Source organism: Eucalyptus grandis, chromosome 8 (genome assembly GCF_016545825.1).
Source record: "Eucalyptus grandis isolate ANBG69807.140 chromosome 8, ASM1654582v1, whole genome shotgun sequence".
Classification (NCBI taxonomy): domain Eukaryota; kingdom Viridiplantae; phylum Streptophyta; class Magnoliopsida; order Myrtales; family Myrtaceae; genus Eucalyptus; species Eucalyptus grandis.
The window spans coordinates 10,000,370-10,021,491 of NC_052619.1; the positions used below are offsets into that span (position 1 = coordinate 10,000,370).

Genomic DNA, 21,122 nt, shown 5'->3' on the forward strand with positions numbered 1-21,122 from the left:
TCTCAAAATAAAGCGAAGGGTAAAATGGGCTCGAAAGAAATCTTGAGCATCAAATGGATGGTAAAGACTGCTTTCCTCAATGGAGAATTAGAGGAATAAATAAAATAATGTTGGTTTCAATTATGATCATGAAAATCCCTAAACCTCGATGCAAGACTTAATCAAAACACAGTCAAACATTATTTTTATCTTTTAATGTTTTAATCATGAAATGCCAACTAATTAGACGTGCCAAAAATAGAATTTTCAGTTTTACGATATGCACTTATATTTAGAATTTTTTGTGGTGTTTTCTTTCGGAACAAATTTGATCTATATGCAAACATTAGAATTACACTAAATGCATTTCTACGTGAGAAATTTAAGCTATATGTGCATGTAGGAAGCAATTCCACCCATAAGCATCCGATAGATGAACATGCTGTGAAAATACATTAATTAGCAAACTAAACACGACCAGAAAGCACGAGACCATAATGTATCCCAATACTCATTCAATCTTCAAGATCGACGTGTGGACCTTGAACAAGTATACGTGTATCCCATCACCTAATGACACGATTAAGTGTTATTAAGTTAGGAATTTTGTTGACGCCCAAAATTAACCCTGTTGTCATGTGCTAGTCACAAGAGAAAATATGACAAAAGAAGACCACGATCACATGCGTATCATGCTGGTAGTATTTGATACATACTTGACTATCGATGAGCACAAGGATTACTATCGATGGCAAGAAAAAAAAATTGTCACATGTCCAGTCGTTGAAATTGCGATGACGGACAGTTGGTGGCCACTTGAGTGGACTCTAGCGGCAATTTTTCAATAAAAACTCAAAGTTCAGAAAGCACTCCTTGCTTTGTAGTTGGGTCGTCTTCGGTCGGCAGTTCGGGTAATCCACCGCGATCCGTGCTCCCAACGCAGCCAACGTTGACACGGTATATTTGGATACGCTGAAGTTCAACACCTTTAGCGCGGCAGTTACGAACTCGGGATCTTTCTCTTTATGTTACGATCACTTTCAATAGTCACCCTTGACCGTTCGGGACCTCTCGGCTTGGTGCAGGCGCATGGTCTCCAAGCACAGCCACGCATACTGTGAGTGAAAAGGACTTTCCATCACTAGATTCCCACACTCTCTCTCTCTCTCTCTCTCTCTCATGCCGCTGATTGGGCTCGGAATGTGCCACGGCCTGACATGGCAATGCCACTTCGACACAGCAGCATCCTACTGTACCGAAGAAGCACTAGGCCGGGCCATGGCCGAGGCCCTGGACCGATGGCATGTCAAGAGCTGCAGCGACATCTTCATCACCACGAAGCTCTGGTGCACTGGCGCTCCTCCGGGTCTTGTTCTTCCCGCTCACAAGAAGTCTCTCCAGTAAATACTTGCTAATTCGCCTTCTGATGTCCACCTTTTATTTTGCTCCTTGACACTATATAAAGTTCTAATAACTGCTAAGTCGGCAATTAGTTATAACAATTTCTTCCATAGTAAAATAGACACGATAAACATTATTTTTCACTTTGGTATTTATAATTATCAATTGTGTGCATTAGTTTTTTTTCCCAATCTTTCCTCTAATATTTTTCCGCTTTTTTTATGGGTTCAGTCATGTTGTGCTCATGTTTTTATTTTATTTTTATTTTTTTTGGGCACTTGGCATATTATTTGATTTAAATAGAAGGCTAGGGTTAGAGTATGTGGATTTGTATCTAATCCACTCCCCCAAATGAAGGAACCGAACGGTCCGATTTCAAGGGCAAACTGTTGCCATTTGACATGAAAGGGGCATGGGAGGCCATGGAAGAGTGCTCCAAGCTGGGGTTGGCCAAGTCCATTGGGTCCGCAACTTTGGCACCAAGAAGCTCTCTCAAGTCCTCACGCATTCCACGATCCCTCCTGCTGTTAACCAGGTACAGGAAAAATCGATCATTCTTGTTCGATCTTTGAGTCAAATGAAATATCGAATCAAGATTTTCTTCAATGTTTGTTCCTTTTTCCTTGTGGGTTAATCATGACTTAGGTGGAGATGAATGCGGTCCCCATTAAGCCCAAATGGAGCTCCTTGGGGTTCATCAGTGGTTGTGCAGAATTCTCTACTCAGGCAATTTTTCTTTCTCTGTTCACTTGTGTTTGGCCAGACTCCACTTATAAATAAGTAGACATGGCTTCCATGGTTACTCGGAGTAGGAGATATTTTAATTTGATCATCAAAACCAAGTGCTAGCCCAGTCAAATCGAATCTTTGTGAGATGATTTTCATAACCTTAAAAGAATTATTCTCTCCAAAAATTAATGGGAACAAAATCATAAATGAATTGATTTCAACCGTATTTGCTAACTACCCCAAATAATAGGCAAACGCATTTAGGTAGGGAACATGACATTTGGAGAAAGAAAGTGATGTTTTTTCGTTTATAAAAGAAACTTTTAGCTTAGAAACTTTCTCATTGGTTATGTAGGTAGGCCCCAGAAGAAATTGCATTTGCTTATTACATGAGAAGGCAATGTGTTACATCTTCCTCCATCCAGGTCTCTGTCGATATAGTTTCTTTAAGGATTAAAAGCTTGGTGCATAAATAGTCAATACCACAAAAATATAACAGGTTTTGTGCACGGCTTCTTCAGCAACCACACAATGCAATTCGTCTTGTGATTCTAGATTAATGTGGTCTTGCCCTTACGCATTTTTTTGACCTATATAGCGATTGTGATCTAAAAATAAATAAATAATTAGTTATTTCCCCCTTTTCAACATCCAAATACTAAAAGGCTCTTCAACTTTATTATTTTTTCTTTCTTTCTTTCTTTCTTTTTTTCTTTCTTTCTTTATTAAATGTCATCATAATTATTTATTTTTTTGGCGGCGTGACAAAACCAGATCTGAATAAGACCCATATTAAAAGCATCAATCTCTCTCTCTCTCTCTCTCTCTCTCTCTCTCTCTCTCTCTCATCGTCCTTTATTTTTTATGAGAAATAGATCCTAATCCATGAAAAGTATTTGGCTAATCTCATATATCACATGTATATATGTGTGTAACTCTAAATATAAATATTATAGATTGCACTGAGGTTGATATATGAGTAAGGGGCAAGCGTGATAATGAAGAGCTTCAACAAAGAGAGAATGAAAGCAAATCTGTCATTGGATGAGCTCTGGAATGGAGATCATTGAATTAGATCACACATCTAATGATTTTATATATGATGATCACATATCGCTCTTTCTAGTGATCTCTCGCGGATGATGAATTAATAATTGCAACTATTATTTGTATTTCCACGTTGGAAATCTATATGAAATCAACCTCATGCTTTCACTATAGCAATCTCTTCTCTAAAACTTGGATAATAGTAATTAAGGAGGGACAAGAGATAAAAAGGAAGATTAAACATTGAGAATTAAAAGTACAAATGAAAATGTGCATATGAAGATAAGTCAACGTGTCGCCTAATTAATTTAGATATCTCATATGTAAAAAGAAAATGCTTAATGCGGTTGCAGCAATCTTGTGAGACAAGTTACTTCAGTTGAAGCTTGTATGTTCAATAAATATTCCCAGTAATATAGTACTTGGGTAATTTAATAGGTTGAAAGAGAAATGGATTTCAAACACGAAGTATTTAAGTTCATTTCATTAACTTATTATGCATTCGTTGTTGATCCGCAAGAATTACTCAATTAGTCATAAACGTATTGTATGCAATTGTGAAATTTTCAATTTTGTTAATTTAGTCATAAACCTTTGTGCGAGATTTCAAACTAGTCTTTTTGGTCAATTTTCACCTAGAAGTTGCCAACGTGGCGATCTAATCATCGCCGGGCATCCTACATGGTGCACCACCATGTAAGTAACACTTGGCAAAAATCAGCAAAAAAACTACATTGGAATTTCGCATGAAGATTCTAAGACTAAATTGACAAAATTAAAAAAATATTAAGCAATCTTCCCAAGTAAACCCCTATTATAGAATCCATAGTAAGCGTCCGGAATACTAATTACAGGTCCAGACATCCGCCGGTTAAATGGCCTTGGGTGGTGAAACTGTGGTCAGGTCACAACATCCACCAATGAAGTGGTCTTGAATCTTGACACAATAAATATGGGTTTTAATAGGTATAGAGCCTGTGGGATTGGCATCGACTATCGAGATGACACCATATGAAGCAACCAAAGAGCTCTCTGAATTTATTTTGCATCAAAAAGAGTTCCTTCAGATCGCTAGTGATGCATTAGTCGATTTGGTAACTTGGCAGACGATTAATTGCTCATTTCCAATTGGTCACGTTTCCAGCTAAAATCGAGACAACTAAAAACCGTCTAGAATCAGCTCCTTGTGGGGTCTCTGTTATTATAGTACTGGATAAGATCATCTTAATAGCAAGAAGTGCGACAACTTTTTAATTAATAATTTTTTTCAAGAAATGCAGAATAATACGGGGCATCTTGAAACTTGTGAACTGGTCGGTTTTGGCTTCCAAATTCCAGAATGATTTCAGGGGCTATAAAATAGGATTCAAGTTTTCGACATTTGAAATCGAAAACAATGAGATACATTCTTGCGTGTTGTAAGGTAACTACATTGATGTATTCCAAACGCGATAGAAAGTGCCTAGCTGCAACTTCACAAAATTTGCATGTACGTAAAACTATATTATTTATGCATGTGTCAATTTAATTGACCACTGCCTTTTTGTTCTTTTATAACCAAACAAGTTTCTTTGACCCATCAATTTGACACTAATTGATCTCAACAATCCAAAAAAAAAAAAAAAGATGTATATAAATAACAAGCCCAAGTTACATAAAAAAAAAAAAGGGTCTTTCAAATCATTAATGGACCTAATTATTTATATACTTAAATTGAGACAAAAATAATTAAATAATTAGGTACTCGATTCATAAAATCATGTGACCGCATGGTACTTAAATTTCAATTTGACTGATTACCTTTGAATTACTTATGTGGACGTGACATAAAGTACATCATGATTTAGTTCGGTCAAGTACAAAAATCATGACCTAAATTTGCTTGTGATCTTAATCACGATTTAGTTTGACCGCACGCAAGAATCGTAAGGAATTTTCGAGGAAAACGAGGGAGGCATTTAAAAAGTCTGTCTTGTTGAGCGCGGATGATATGTATCACAAGTCCAAGTCAACTTTAATATATTAAGGAAACTTCGCATTTTCTTCTGCTTGATATAAATATTAGCAATCCTTCGAACAACCTTTGCCTACACATTTTCCTAATCGCTATTTTTCCACCATCTCTCTCTCTCTCTCTCTCTCTCTCTCTCTCTCTCTCTCTCTCTCACCAACATAGAACAGAACAACAATGCACGGCGTCGTAGTCCCAGAAGTGGTGCTGAGCTCCGGCGAGAGAATGCCACTGATCGGCATGGGCTGCGCAGCGAGCCCTCCGCCGCCGCCAGAGGTGTTGACTTCCATATTACTGGAGGCCATCGGAGTTGGGTACCGCCACTTTGACACTGCGGCGTTGTACGGCACTGAGGAGGCGCTCGGCCGAGCAGTGGCCGAGGCCCTCGACCGGGGGCTCATCAAGAACCGCAACCAAATCTTCATCACCACCAAGCTCTGGTGCACCGATGCCCATCCCGATCTTGTTCTTCCTGCCCTAAAGAACTCTCTCCAGTAAATACATCGATTCGCCTTCTCTCCTCGACTTTTGTATACGATGAAACTATAGTCCCGATCGCTAAGAATCTTGTAAGACCGTATAAGAATTTCGTTATGAGAAAACATAAATGATAAATAGTTAAACATTAATCTTCTTCCTTTGCCAGATTGACTACCATTCACTTATACATATATGTTGCATGCATTTTGATTTTGAGATTGGACATTGCTTTCAGCTTTTATTATGCTAAGAAGTTCGTTAAATTTTTATCATTACCTCAACATATTAGAACAGCAACAACATAACATGTTACCTCTTGCTGCTTTATTTTTCCTTTTTTTTTTCTGGTGCGTTCATGGATCTTGATGGTTTTTTTTTCTTTTTCTATTTGTCCTTGGTGTGTATCGATTTAAATAGGAGGTTAGGGTTAGAGTACGTGGATCTGTATCTAATCCACTGGCCGGTGAGACTGAAGGAAGGAACCGAAGGGTTCAATTTCAAGGGCAAGGTCTTGCCATTTGACATCAAGGGCACATGGGAAGCCATGGAAGAGTGCTCCAAGCTGGGCTTAGCCAAATCCATTGGAGTCAGCAATTTTAGCACCAAGAAGCTCTCTGATCTCCTCTTGCACGCCAATATCCGTCCTGCTGTTAATCAGGCAATTAGAAGAATATACTATATCTAATCTCTTCATTATTCATGTAGCCACAGATAGAATTTTTTGGGAAATACAGATGAAGTAATATTTTTATTTGATGGGTGTGCGGTGATTTAGGTGGAGATGAATGTGGCATGGCAACAGGAGAAACTGAGCGGATATTGCAGGGAGAAGGGAATACAGGTGAGCGCATGGTCCCCGTTGGGAGCAAATGGAGCCGCTTGGGGTACATTAGCTGTTATGGAGAGTCCTGTGCTCAAGGAGATTGCCATTGCCAAAGGCAAGACTGTGGCCCAGGTACCATATTCTCTCTCCTTTTGTGTTTTTTTCTCCTATTTTGGTGTCATTCTTGGGGCAGAGGAGATCATTAATTGAGTTGGTGGAATCGAAGTAAAATTTAGATTTTCGTCGCTCTCAGGAAAGCATAATTTAGAAGCTCGTCCCTCTGAAATTGCATTGGAAAGTCCGCCCGTGGCTGTAAAAGAATTCTTAAAAGGTTAACCTTCTAAGCATGGGTTGGTTTTGGATCCTTGATACCTGGTTAAAGGTTAACCTCACCAAAAGTCAAGGGAGTTTAATCCATACTTACACTAGTTCGTTTGCATTGCAATGACAGCAGGCTGTCCACATGCTTTTCTTATTTTAATGTGCCTATTCTGACATGTCTCGCACTCCTAACTCACTTCAAATCTTTTTATTCCTTAGAAAGAGGAAATACTCTCTGATTTGTTTTACATTCCTGAGATCCCGAGAATATTAAATCTTTTCGGGACTTACTTGGTCCAAGGTTTCTTTTTAGTCTTGTCGTTTTGTATTTTTCTGATGACTTTTCTAAAGTTTGAGTTATACCGAAAGTGAAAGCTAACCAAAAGAATTATTAAATAGAGCGCACCTTCTCGTGATTGATGGCAATCCCGAGTGGCCAACTTTAGTGGTTAAAAATTAGTTTGTTGACTTATTCACCCATGGCTTTCATATTCTTCCATCTGTCGCTCATTTGTCCCGTTGCTATTCACAAATTAGCAAGTTTTTCCTTCTGTAGACCGGTATGTGTGCGCTTACAAGAACTTGCAGCAACATGTTCTCTTCTCAAGAATTTTCCGTATGAAATTCGTATTATAAGGTTTTAATCATTGTGTGGTGTAATTATAGAAAAAAATTCGTAGTTGGTCTTGTAACATTGCTAACCCCTACCTTAAGACGATCGAAGTTATCATTACGAAAGTATTTTCCAATCTTTCTATCCGCGTGTAATTAAGGGAAGATAAGAAACTTTAGCTACCTTTCATATTTTCTTTTTTGACGAGGAGGCCCATATAAATAAGTAGTAGCATGACCACGATTTATGAAATACTCAACTAATTTCATGGATTGCGTGATTTGCATTTTCTTATCTCCAATTTGCATACTATACCCTATATACATGTATACATATGAAGGCTGCACTGAGATGGATATACGAGCAAGGAGCATGCGTGATAGTGAAGAGCTTCAACAAAGAGAGAATGAAAGAGAACCTGCAAATCTTAGAATGGGAACTTAGCCAGGAGGATTCGGAAAAAATCAAATTTCAGATTCCACAGAGAAGAGGATGTCCTGGTGACATGTACATTTCTGAAGAGGGGCCTTACAAATCACTGGATGAGCTCTGGGATGGTGATGCTTGAATACCTATGTTTTCATAGTTTCTATGATCATGTGTACCTCTAAGAAGATCTCTAGTTGACTATAATAAATAATCTGAATCGAACTTTGCAATTTTGTCATCACAATATCTTCTTTCACGCTATTTTTCTAAATATATTGTGCTAATAGCAAGCCTAACAAGGCATCCTGTAAATAGAAAGAAAGTCATATACGTTTTTATTTTCAGATCAGGAAGCTTAGTTTGGAATTTTCCATCAATATAGTAACTATGAATGTCGACACCAAGCCCACGAGTCGCCATCACCGAGCCATTAAGCCGCAATTGTCACCGTGAAGGCCCCTTGGCCTCCTCTATAGCTTTGCAACAGCGGTTGCTAACTCGGGCGACCCCAATTACAAATTGAGATTTGCCCGAGGTCGAGGACCGCTGATCTGAGTTTGCAATGACAGGTTTTAAGCCCTCTACAATCCCCCAGAGAGAGAGACTTGGAGGCTGCAAGGGCAAGAGCTCTTTGTGGCGATGAGGGGCTGGCGGTGGGGACGCACAGGCTGCTTGATCGACCAAATTGAAGGACTGATTGGAGGAAATTGCTGACAATCAAGATTGGAGGAAAACATAGCCCTCCAAACCTGATAGAAAGTACACACCGCAGCTTCACAAAAATTGCACCTATAACTGAAGTATTTAAGGCATGTGTCAATCCGACTCCACTGTTTTTTTTTTCTTTTTGACTCCACTACTATTCTCTGAACAACCCCAATTTGACTCTAATGGACCCTCATAACCCCAACTTTTTTTTTTTTTTTTGGTCAGAAATATAGATATTTCATTACTAATTAGTAGCTGTACAAAAGATTTGGGTATTACAACCAGAAGCTAATGCTTCGGAAGCTACCAAATTCTGTAAGATAAAAGGAGGAAAGATATTCCAGTTATGGGCCATATCTGATCTACCGTGGGCCTTGGCAGCCCAATCAGCAACTCCATTAGCTTCCCTCTTGCAATACTGAAGACTGAAGTTAGGGCACAGAGAGAGCAGATGAGAAATCTCTGCGAACAGCGCTCGTTCTTTCCACGGGGTGCTCTGTTTCTCATGAAGAATCTCGATCATGGCCAAGCAATCCGATTCGATGATGATGTTGGCCATGTTGAGTCCCTGATTCAGCAGATGATTAAGAGCACAAGCTAGCGCCTGTACTTCGGCTTGAAAGGGAGAAGCAGCGGGACATCGACGGGTATAGACATCGGTAAGTACCCCTTGATAATTTCGACTGATACACGCTACGTTGCCTTCTTGACTTCCTGGCTGATGAGATGCGTCTATATTGCATTTTAGGTATCCCCGATCCGGAGGTTTCCAAAGTAAAGCTGATCCACGATCAGCCGGATGCTCTGTGTGCGATTCCCGCGTTCCTTGATGCTGTGCAGAAGAAATGCCATGAATCCGAGTCAGGGCCAGGGCATCGATCACAGCTCGGGTTGGATCAGGACGGATTCGACGGAAGATCCGATTGTTTCGTTGGCACCAGATCTGCCAAAATACATGGGCGATGGTCTCCAATCCAGGTTCCAGGTTAGTGTTGCTGGCTCTGTTTGAAAACCACTCATCAAGGCGATGAATGCTGAGAGGAGAAACTGGAATACTGATCTGCTGATGCTCCCATATCCCGTGTGTCCATGAGCAAAAAAAGAATAAATGTTCAATTGTTTCCGGAGAGTTTTGGTTGCATATGTGACAAATTGGATCAGAGATGATGTGCCTAGCATATAGATTCGCCTTGGTAGGGAGGGCATTGTGGAATGCTGACCATAAAAATAGACGGATTTTCTGATTTGTGGTGATCTTCCATAGTTTGCGCCAAAGAAAACTGGGTTGTTGATAGGATGATGAAGCATGGTGATCCCGTGGCTTTACTGGCTTGCTGACAATAGTTCTATAGTTGCTTTTTACTGTATAATGGCCATCCTTCGTTGCTGTCCACACTATCTGATCAGCAGCATGTAGCGGTCTGATAGGGATATCCAATATTTCTGATGTGATGTTGTCGTTAAATAATTGGGTGATAAGATTAACGTTCCAGGTGTGGTGGAGGGGGTCAATAAGATCTGCCACCAGCCTCGGTTCGTCTCTTGTAGCTGGTCCTCCAATAGGGCCAGAGGGTAACCAGCTGTGATCACGAATTTTGATGTTCTTCCCATCCCCAACAGACCATTGTACATTAGGTAGGATGGCGTCCCTTCCAAAAAGAACACTCCGCCAACCCCAGGATGGGCGTTTGCCGAGTTCAGCAGAGTGAATATCTTTACTGTGGAAATATAATCCCTTGAAGAGACGGCACCATAACAAGTGTGGCTGTTGAAATAGACGCCATGCCTGCTTGCCAAGTAGCGCTTTGTTAAAAGCTAACAAATCGCGAAAGCCTAGCCCACCATTCACCTTGTCTGTTTTTAACAATTCCCAGCTTTGCCAATGCACCCCTTTCCTCTGTTTATCATTTCTCCACCAGAAATTGGAGATTTTCTGTTCAATCTTATGGCACAAAGATATAGGAAGTTTGAAAATAGACATCGCATACTGCGGAATAGCTTGCACGACAGATTTCAGTAGAATTTCCTTTCCCCCTTTCGACAGCAAAAGTTCTTTCCAGCCCTCAAGTTTTGCATTTACCTTGCCTAATATCCAGCTAAACATATCTGTTTTGGATCGGCCCCAATCTAAAGGGACTCCTAAGTATTTCCCATACTTCGCTAAGACCGGGACCCTAAATTCTGCCGCTAGATTGAGCTTAAGACTCCAAGGACAGGATTTAGTAAAAAACATGCCAAACTTGTTCCTGTTAATGACTTGGCCAGTAGCTAGACAATATTGATTCAAGATATTGGCTAGATTCTGACATTCCATAAGTGTTCCTTTTAGGAAAAAGACCGAATCATCAGCGAAGAATAGATGAGAAAGAGTAGGACAGAACCTGTTAAGCTGGATCCCTTTGATATGTCCCATATTAACAGCCTGATGAATAAGGGAGGAAAGGACATTCGCCACTAAAATGAATATGTAAGGGGAAAGTGGGTCTCCTTGACGTAAGCCTCGTGATGGTTGGAAATATGGGAGTTGTTCCCCATTGAAACGTACACTAAAAGATGAAGTTGTGATACATTGCATCACCATACTAACCCAGGAATGATGAAATCCCAATTTAAGAAGATAATCCTGCAGGAAGTCCCATTCAATCTTGTCGTAAGCTTTTTGCATGTCCATCTTGAGTAGTGCATTAAAATGACGCTTCCTGATCCTTGTTTTGAAATGATGAATAACCTCCTGAACAATCAACACATTATCCTGTATTTGACGCCCGCTCACGAAGGCTGCCTGTTCCAGAGAGATAAGATCCCCAAGCCACGGCTTGAGACGATTCGCCAATACCTTAGAGATAATCTTATATGCATAATTACATAGGCTAATTGGACGAAATTGATCTAGGCTCTCAGGGTGATTGATCTTGGGGATCAACACTAGTACAGTTTTATTAAGATCTTTAGGCAGGACCCCCGAAGAGAAAAACTCCTGAACTAAATGGAATAGATCATGCTGAATGATATCCCAATGTGTCCGATAAAAAAGTCCATTCGGACCATCGGGCCCCGGAGCTTTCAAAGTGCCCCTAACTGAAAAGTTGCCAGTCTAACTTCCTCTCTTGTAGGCTCAGCAATTAAGCTCACATTCATCTCAGCAGACACTAACGGGTGACATTGATCTAGGATTGGTCTATAGTCCCTGTAACCAACAGAAGTGTATAGGTTGGAGAAATAGTCATAAGTCATTTCCTTTAGAGTCGGAACATCTCTCACCCAGGTATTGCTCTCATCCCTTAACATTCCAATCCTATTGCGTTGCCTCCGTTGCACTGTAGTGGCATGAAAGAATTTGCTGTTTTTGTCTTCCCATTTTAACCAATTAACATGAGAACGCATAGCCCAAAATTGTTCTTCCCTATTTTGCCATAGTATCCGAATTTCCCCACGTAGCTGTTTCGCTTCATCGGCATCGTTTTGGAATGATATGGCTTGTTGATAAGAGATTGGAGCTGTTGTAAAGCCGGCACCCTCAAGTGCCCATTCTCAAATTTTGACCGACTCCATTTTCGTAGATTAGAAGAAACAATTCTGAGTTTGCGCAAAAGAGGGGAATTGCGTACCTGGATGGAGTTCCATGTGTCAAAAATAACCGCTCTACACTCCGGATCTTGATTCCAAAACGCTTCAAAGACAAAGGGGCGTGGACCTCGGGGATAAGATAACGATGTGGACAAGAGAAGTGGGCTGTGATCGACCCCATAGCCGGCAAGGCAAAAACCCGAGCCGTGGTAGAGAAGTTGCCACTCCGTCGTGCATAGAACACGGTCCAACCGTTCTTTGATTTGTTCCAGCCCATCCCTATTATTCGACCATGTAAAAGTGCAGCCCTTGCTCTCAACCTCCATAAAAGCACAGTCATGGATTACATCTCTAAAAGATTGCATTCTATACCCTTCCGGAGCCCGCCTTCCAACCTTTTCCCATGGGTACAAGACTTCATTGAAATCGCCAGCACATATCCAAGGGAGGTTATTGGAGCAACTAATCAGACGAAGATTATCCCAAAGTAATTGTCGATTATGGTAGGAATAAGGAGCATGAAGACAGGTGATGCGCATAAGCTTGTCTTCCACGGAATCCCGACATATGAGATCAAAATATTCTGCTGAATACGAGACCATGTCGACCGAAAGAGTATCATTCCAAAAAAGCGACAAGCCACCTGCAAAGCCTACAGGATTCTGAACAAAAGAGTGACTGAACTTTAAATGTCGCTGCAAACGATTTAGAACCTTCTCAGTATTTTTAGTCTCCATTAAAAACAAAAAGTCAGGCTTTTCTTTGGCCGTCAAGGCCTTTAAAGCTTGAACTGTCAGGGGATTGCCCAAACCCTGACAGTTCCAGCAGATAAGCTTCATTTGTAAGTCGGTGGCTGTTTAGGGCCAGCCACCAAAGCCCACGTATTCCCTTTTGCTGCATCCAAAACAGGTGTGTCCAGCAAGTGAGCATCATCAAAGTGCTCTATTATGATCTGTTTCGATTCATAGGGAGAATATCTTTTCTGTTTCTTTGCAGGGCTCATCTTAGTAGTAAGTCGGGGAGCAATCAGTGTTGGTTTGTCGATACTAGAACTAATGGTGCCCTTCTGTTTGATCTGTGCAGGGATTAAATCCGTTGAGAAAATCTGACCTGGTTGTAGAGAAGGCTGTCGGGGGTGCTGGATAGTCTCACTGAGAGCAGAATGATGTTGCACTGCTGGTGGAGCAATTGGAACTGCTGGAACTTCATTGCGACGCTCCGTATCAGATAGTAAAGGAACAGTCGGTAGTAGATTTGGAGGTGTCTCAGGTACGGTTTCTTCATTCTGAATAGGATGTTCCGATGGGTTGTAGAATGCTTGCCAATAAGGACTAAATTGGTTAACCTCCGCTCTCAACCAAGGACCATAAGCCATATTTTCTTTACCATCATTTTTAGCTTCATCATAAGGATAGTCTGCACAATATGAAGCATAATGGCCAAGTTTCCCACACGAATAACAGAAAGGAGATAACCGTTCATAACGGAAATCCAACCACAGCATTCTCCCATCAATTCTAACCAGTTTACCGTCTTTAGAGGTTCATTTAGAGGGAGCTCAACCCGTACCCGGCCAGCCCTTAAAGCCGAGTGTTCTTTAAAATCAACGCGAACTTCTAAAACTTCTCCAATCTGGTGAACTGCCTTTCGGATCATCTGTTCTGTAGTCCACTCCAATGGCAAACCAACAACGTGCACCCAAAAAGGACATCGTGTAAAGTCATAATGGTGGAGAGGAGTATTAGGAATCCAAGGCTTAAAGAAGACTAGTTGACTAGAAAATAGCCATGGTCCACCTTCCAAAACTCTTTTTTTCTCAGTTTCTGACCTAAATTTCACCAGATATAAACCATTTTCTGTTTGAGCAAAGTCGACACGGTCATTCCTCCATATCCTTTTTAAAGTGCTCTGTAATGCTGTGAAATTAACATTTGATTGGGTGAAAACTTTACCCACCAGGGTTAAACAACATTCTGCTAAAGTGGCCGGTGTTGGCTCTTCCTCCCATATTTCTATTTCATGTTCAGAGCAAAGGCGACCCAGACGTTGACACAAAGCAGCCAGACGCACAGATTCATCCTCAGAATTCATAACCCGGGGCCGTAGATGTGAAGGTCAGAAGTTAAAAGAGGTAAATCGGGCAAATTACGTTGAAAAAGAACAGAAGACCCAACCATGGGACAATTGAGAAGTGATAAGGGATGAATCGGCCAGACACCAGGACACCCATGTTAGTAAATCACCTGGGAATGCATAGGCGCAGCAGATTAAGGCATGCATCCAAGGAGATGAAACCGGTAGAGCACCAAGAAAAACTGCCGTAGATGGGGACTTCAAGCAAAACACACCATGGAGAAGCAGCAGAAGATATCATACATTCGCAAGTAGCGATGGGTCTTAGGTATATAATTGGGTATTTGGGAGAGAAACCATAATGTTGTTCTGATTGAGGTGATTGAACATGCACGACATTGTAGATGTAGATGAAGAAATTTGGCGTGGGATGATGATACGGGTTTGGCGAAGAAGCAGAGATGGAAGACACGGATGGGAATACAGTTTTTAGGGTTGACAAGTAAAAACTACCATGGATGGTAGAAAAAGCTCTTCATGATACGATCTCTAGCCCTCGTTGTTACTTTGGATTGCCAATGTAAAAAATATAAGTTACATCGTTATTTAGTTCAGCAAAGCACAAAAACTGAATTTTCGTGTGATTGTTATTTCCTTTACCCTTCTTAGTACTTAACATGGGTCATTGACTTGCTCGTGGCCAAAATTTGAAGGATATACATTTGAGTGTTGAACATATGTTATGTGATAATTGTCACGACCTCTCTCTTTTTTTCGGCGCTCGATCAGGAGCGGGTGCCTTGCGGAGGCTAATGGTTTGGCTAAATTTATTAGGCCTGAACTCTCTCAAGTCCACCAATTCACAACTTGATGGTTTAGGTTTTCAAACTTGCAAGTTAATTTTAAAATGAGTCACCACTAATCAGTTTGGGGTGGGTTGATTAGAAATCCAAACGAAATATCGCGAGAAATATTTGCTCCTGTGCAATCAAAGAAATTAAGATCAGGGACTTGATTACATTAGTTAATCACTAATGCCCTTTCGATATCTAATTTTATTTAAACCCTAAGGCTTTTTAGATGTTTGAGGGATTTTACATGCATTTTGTGGAGGAAAAATATATTTTTTTTGGATCTTTTTATCATTTTCTGAAAATATAAATCTTTTTTTCTTTTTTTGCTTTTTCTGACTTTTTTCGCTTTTTTGGGAAATTATGGCTATTTTTTATTTTTTTGATTTTCTGAAAAATAAATTATCATTTTTAAAATATTATATTATATTATAATGTAAAAAACGAACCGGCTTTTTTTTTTTTTTGGAAAATAAAAATAATTTTTATTTTTATTTATTAAAAAACTATTTTAGATTTTTTTTTTTGACAAGTAAGTAGCATTTCATTACTATTTAAGAGTCTGAGTAGATACAGATCTATTATCGTACATAGTAAATCCAAAAGAGTAGTGGGAGGATTAAAGACCCAATTCCTAGGAAGAAAGCGCAATCTATGAGCTTTCGCTACCCAATCAGCCACTCTATTAGTTTTTCGACTACAATGTTCGAGTGTCAAGCCTAAAATATTCTCCAGCTTGTGCTTGGCCCGGTCCATGAGAGGTTGTATTGTCCAGTTAAAATCTGTGGAAGATAAGACACTTTCCACTAACAGTCAACAATCAGATAGAAGTACTATTTCTTTTTCTGGGGAATTTGGGATGAGCGTGGAAGAGATAAAACCTAGGCTTTCAACCAAAGCTACGGCCTCCGCCTGTTCTGCTGAGCTTACCTCGATATCCTTTGCAAACCCATCTCGTATTCGGCCGAAAGAGTCTCTATAGATACAAGCTACTGAAGCCCGAGCTCTCGATCGTAGCTGCTGAGGATTGGAGAAGGCTCCCGACATTGCTCTATTCGGGACATGTCTGAAGGCCGAAAATGGTTCCCGTCCTTCTTCTGCTTCGTCGCTTTGCTGGCTGGTCAGTCTGCCATCCCGCTCTTCAGATTTGGAAATCCATCCTCTGTTCGGGGCAAAAGACAACCTGGTTGTTCGTGCTTCTCTGTTTGGACCTACAGCCAGATCTGGGTTGCTCCCTGCAGGTGCGTTGTTTCTACGCTGGTTGATCGTGCTTCCAAAATACTCTTCCGAGTGGCAATTCCTCTCATCTTGGATGCTTCTACTATGCTGCTGCCGTGTTTGAAGACCAGATCTGGACGATCTGAGTTCGTGATACTCCACAGCAGTGGTGATAGGTGCTTCTTCAAAAATGGCACTGCTCAGGGATGCTTCCCATGAGGAGAGACGGCATTTGTACTATGAAGCTCGGCGGGGCTTCGCCGCAGATCTGGAATAATGGTGGCATCTGCAATTTTTCAGATCCATTCCCAGCAGGAGGTCCGATGTTATGATCCTCAACCATCGTATCGATATGTGGTTCATTGTCGATGCCGTGGCTAAGAGGGGGAGTTTCACTTTCAGTGACGACAGCGATATTGCATAGCTCAGGTGGGCGATTTAAGTTGTAGTTCCGGGAAGAGTGTCGCATCTCCATTTGGTCAGCATTTCCAAACATGTAAGTGATGCTTCTGTCTATGTTCCTCGCACGATTTTCCCTAGACTGAGGGTACGCATCAACTGAGCTCCAGTGTAGGGGTTGTTTGCCTTCTGTCTTGCTCGGGTTATACCGGGCGCCGTTGCTTGGGCACATGTGTATGAGTCTAACTCAGGTTGAGATGTGGTCTGGTCTCCTCTCTGTGCAAATTTGGTAGGCGTTGTGTCCAGATCGGACTTCTCGAATCTGTATTGGCCAGTGTAGCTTTATGTGGTTTATCCTTGCTGGTATAACTGTGGGTCTTCAAGATAGGCGTTACATCAGAGTTGTGGTTGGTCAGATTTTTGTCGCAATTAGAGGTTGAGGGCAGGGAATGATCCGGAATTGTGTCATTGCGACACAGTACCTCATATGGAAATTCTTTAGGCGACTTGCTGGTATCCCAGTTGGCTTCGAAAGAGGCATCTATGTTAACCTTTAGTACTCCCAGGGCGGGGTTGCCACGTACCAGTCCGTCGGTCCGGATTTCTTCCCGTTGATTTTCTATTCCAAGTTGAGAAACTTTCCCGTGATATTTTGGCGTTGAAATGGGTTTGGTGCGGGTTGAGGATATGCTTTTTAAAAATGAAATGGTTACGATCCTTCCATATGCACCATAAAACAGTGGCAACCAGTTCAAAGTTAGGTGAGCTTCTTTGTCCAGCCAAATACTCGCTTAACCATTCATCAAATCTTGTCAGACCCACTCGTTCTATTCGGGCTTGCAATGTGGGCTCATTCTAGATTCTTGTTGTCCAGGGGCAGAGCAACAAGGTGTGCTCAATCGTCTCCGGTTCTTGCTTACATATTGGGCATAAGGGATCAGGTACAATCTTCCTCTTATATAGATTATCCATAGTAGGAAGTGCATTTTGGCAGGCACTCCATAGGAAGAATTTGACTTTCGATTGTATGATAGAGTTCCAAATACGTTTCCATAATTCTGGCTTGAATTGGTGCGATGTAGTTGGCGTTGACTCCCAATGATTAGTTGGTTTTCTGTTTGAGAAGTAGGCACTCTTTACCGTGTAGTTTCATGACTTATTTTTTGTCCAAACCAGTTTGTCTTCTGTTGTTGGGAGGCCTAGAGGTATTGCTTTGATTGCCGTCACTAGTTGTTCTTCGAATAAAGATCGCAATAGGTCTTCCTTCCATTGTCCAGCTTCAACATCAATCAAGTCAGCAACTTTACTTGGTTCAAAAGGGCTAACAAATCCTCCAATAGTTCCTATTTTGAGCCACCTATCCTCTCTAATTGAGATATTTTGCCCATTCCCCACTGCCCACATGACTTGAGGAGCAATTGCATCTCTCCCTGTTAATAAGCTTTGCCAGCCTCACGATGGACGGGAGCCTTTTGCTGCACGCCAAAAATCACAATTGGGAAAGTATAGACCTTTCATGATTTGAGTCCAAAGTGAGTTCTGACTTTGAGAAATCCTCCAAGCTTGTTTCCCTAGCATGGCAGAGTTAAAGGCCATTAAGTCCTTAAATCCAAGCCCGCCTTCCTCCTTGCGAAGTTTTAGGATATCCCATTTTCTCCAGTACAAACCAGTTGTCTTGTTAGTATTCCGCCACCAGAAGTTAGCAATGTTTTTCTCAATGGCTTTGATAATGGAAATCGGGATTTTAAATATTGACATTGCATATTGAGGGATTGCCTGAACTACTGATTTTAGAAGAATCTCCTTTCCAGCTCTTGATAGGAGGTTTTCTTTCCAGCTTTCCAATTTTGAGTTTACCCTAGCCAATATCCATGCAAACATATCTTTTTTCGAGGCCCCCCAGTCCGACAGGATGCCTAAGTATTTCTCAGTTTTTACAATTTCAAGTACCCTCAGCATTGTAACCATATTTCTTCTAAGGCTGTCTAGGCACCCTTTACTGAAAAAAAAAATCCCAGATTGTTTAGATTTATGGCCTATCCAGATGCATAGCAATATTGGTGGAGAATAGATGCCAAATTTTGGCATTCTAGTATCGTTCCATCTAGGAAGAAAATGGAATCGTCTGCAAATAGTAGGTGGGAAAGGGTTGGACAGTTTCGGTTCAGTTTAATGCCACAGATTGTCTCCTCTAAGAGAGCTGTCTTCATCATATGTGAAAGGACATTCACTACAATAATGAATAGATGTGGGGATAGAGGATCGCCTTGGCGTATACCCCAAGATGGCATGAAGAAAGGTAAACATTCACCATTAAATCTGATGCTATAGGACACTGTAGAAACTCACTGCATAACCCACTTTACCCAATTAGCGCTAAAGCCCATTTTACATAAGCACTCCTGTAGGAAATCCCACTCGATTCTATCATAAGCTTTCTTCATGTCGAGTTTTAGGATGGCTTGGAAACGCTTCCTCTTATCTCTCGTTCTTAGTCTATGGATAATTTCTTGAACAATCAAAATATTGTCTTGGATTTGTCGACTCCCCATGAAAGCACTTTGCTCTTTAGCAATGATGTCCGGTAGAAAAGGTTTCAGTCTGTTGGCGAGGATTTTAGAGATGATTTTGTAAATGAAGTTACAAAGGCTTATGGGTCGGAACTGATCTAATCTTTCAGGATTTTTGATTTTAGGGATAAGAGTAATCTAGGTTCTGTTCATGGCTGGGATGATGGTTCCCGTTTCAAAGAAAAGCTGCACTTCCCTGAGAATGTCTTCGCCTATGTCGTGCCAGTGCTGCTGAAAAAAGAGGCCATTCAGACCATCTGGGTCGGGAGCTTTGGTGGCACCCAATTGGTGAGTTGCAGCATAAACTTCTTCCATAGTAACGTCTTTAGTAAGCTGAAGATTCATTACTGCATCAACTGATGTTGGAATGTGATTTAAAATAGGCTGAAAATTCCGACCTATTGAAGTATACAAGTTATTGAAGAATTCCATCGTCATGTGTTTGAGGGTCCGATTGTCCCTCACCCGTCTCCTTCTTGATCATCAGCATGGTAATACGGTTTCTATTTCTCCTTTGTATAGTTGTGGCATGAAAGAATTTTGTATTTCTGTCTCCCCATTTGAGCCACTTAATTCTAGATTTTATTCCCCAGAACATTTCTTCTTGTCGCTAGAGATCTTCAATTTCTTTATGGATAGTCTGAATTCTGCTCTAATCAAACTTCAATGTAGGGCTGTTCATCCGATATTGGAGCTCATTTTTCAAGCCTTCGATTTTTTTATATGCGTTGGGGAATCGGTTTTTACTCCAGGCCTCTAATCGAGTAGCCACATTGGTAAGTTTCTCTACCATGTTTTTCCGGTGGGAGTCCTCCCATGTTCATTTGACAATACGCTTACAGTCCTCATCTTCCGCCCAAAATGGCTCATATCTAAACTCTATTTTTCTGCGTGTCAGAGTGGGGGAAGTTGACAAAATGAGAGGACTATGATCTGAACCAATAGCTGGTAGGGCGGTAACATCGGCATTTGGGTAAGATATTCTCCAATCCATGGTACATATTGCTCTGTCCAGCCTTTCTCTAACATTTGCAGTACCCTCTCTTTCGTTCGTCCTGTGTAAAGGCGCACCCTTTGCTTTTCCAGTCCATCGAGAACAAGCATATAGGAAGTCCCCGAAAGCGGTAAGTCGAAAATGATCTCGCCATCCTCTCGTCCCACTTTTTCCCAATGGTATAATATTTCATTAAAGTCCCCGATGCATAACCAAGGGAGGTGATTGGATGCACTAACTCTTTGTATTTCGTCCCAAATGATAATTATGTCATGGAATGCATTAGGAGCGTGGAGAAAGATAATTTGCATAGATTGTTTGCTGTCATGAAGGAGGCATTGCACATTGATGATATATTCGGAGTGAGAGTCGATTGAAATAGATACCCGGTCATCCCAAAAAAGAGCCAAACCCCCCGATAACCCATCTGGATTCACCAAAAAACTATTATTGACCTTAAGTCGTCTTCGTAGTCTTTGCACCTTCTGCTCTTGATTCTTTGTTTCCATAAGAAAAATAATGTTGGGTTTTTCTTGAGTCGCAAGGACTCTAAGAGACTGAATCGTCAAGGAGGAACCCAACCCCTGACAATTCCAACTCATTAGTTTCATGGTTGCACCGGTGGCTTATTAGGGCTAGCCACCAAAGCCCGTTGATTTGATGTATCTTCTTCCATGACAGGAATGTCTATCAGATGAGAGTGTTCAGCACCAGTTGTCCTTGAGGATTAAGCTCCATAGGGGCAGAATCTTTTACCTTTCTTAGATGGATGGATCTTGGTAGACCTGGCTTTATCTTTAGCTGGATCTTTTTCTACCTGTAAGCATAGTTGCTGCTTTCTTTCATTTTCTTTAATATGTTCTTTGTGCAAGGTCAGCATGGATTCCGAGTCCAAGCATCTGCTGTCCC

The 21,122-nt window shown here is 41.1% G+C and overlaps 1 protein-coding gene across 1 annotated transcript; it reads left to right on the forward strand.

Moving 5' to 3' along the window:
• The first annotated feature begins 5,269 nt into the window (after positions 1 to 5,269).
• LOC104456390 (methylecgonone reductase) lies at positions 5,270 to 8,071 on the forward strand. Its single transcript, XM_010071166.2, has 4 exons — positions 5,270 to 5,661; positions 6,065 to 6,305; positions 6,423 to 6,602; positions 7,745 to 8,071. Exons 1-4 carry the CDS (start codon positions 5,345 to 5,347, stop codon positions 7,970 to 7,972), a joined length of 966 nt encoding a protein of 321 aa, XP_010069468.2. The 5' UTR covers positions 5,270 to 5,344; the 3' UTR covers positions 7,973 to 8,071.
• The last annotated feature ends 13,051 nt before the right edge of the window (positions 8,072 to 21,122 follow it).

What these genes read in the sequence shown, in the direction of transcription:
- LOC104456390 (XM_010071166.2), top strand. Translation starts at nt 5,345, where the DNA reads ATGCACGGCGTCGTAGTCCCAGAAGTGGTGCTGAGCTCCGGCGAGAGA. An exon ending in GCCCTAAAGAACTCTCTCCA is followed by an intron (nt 5,662 to 6,064) that starts GTAAATACATCG and finishes CGATTTAAATAG; the next exon opens with GAGGTTAGGGTTAGAGTACG. An exon ending in TCCGTCCTGCTGTTAATCAG is followed by an intron (nt 6,306 to 6,422) that starts GCAATTAGAAGA and finishes GCGGTGATTTAG; the next exon opens with GTGGAGATGAATGTGGCATG.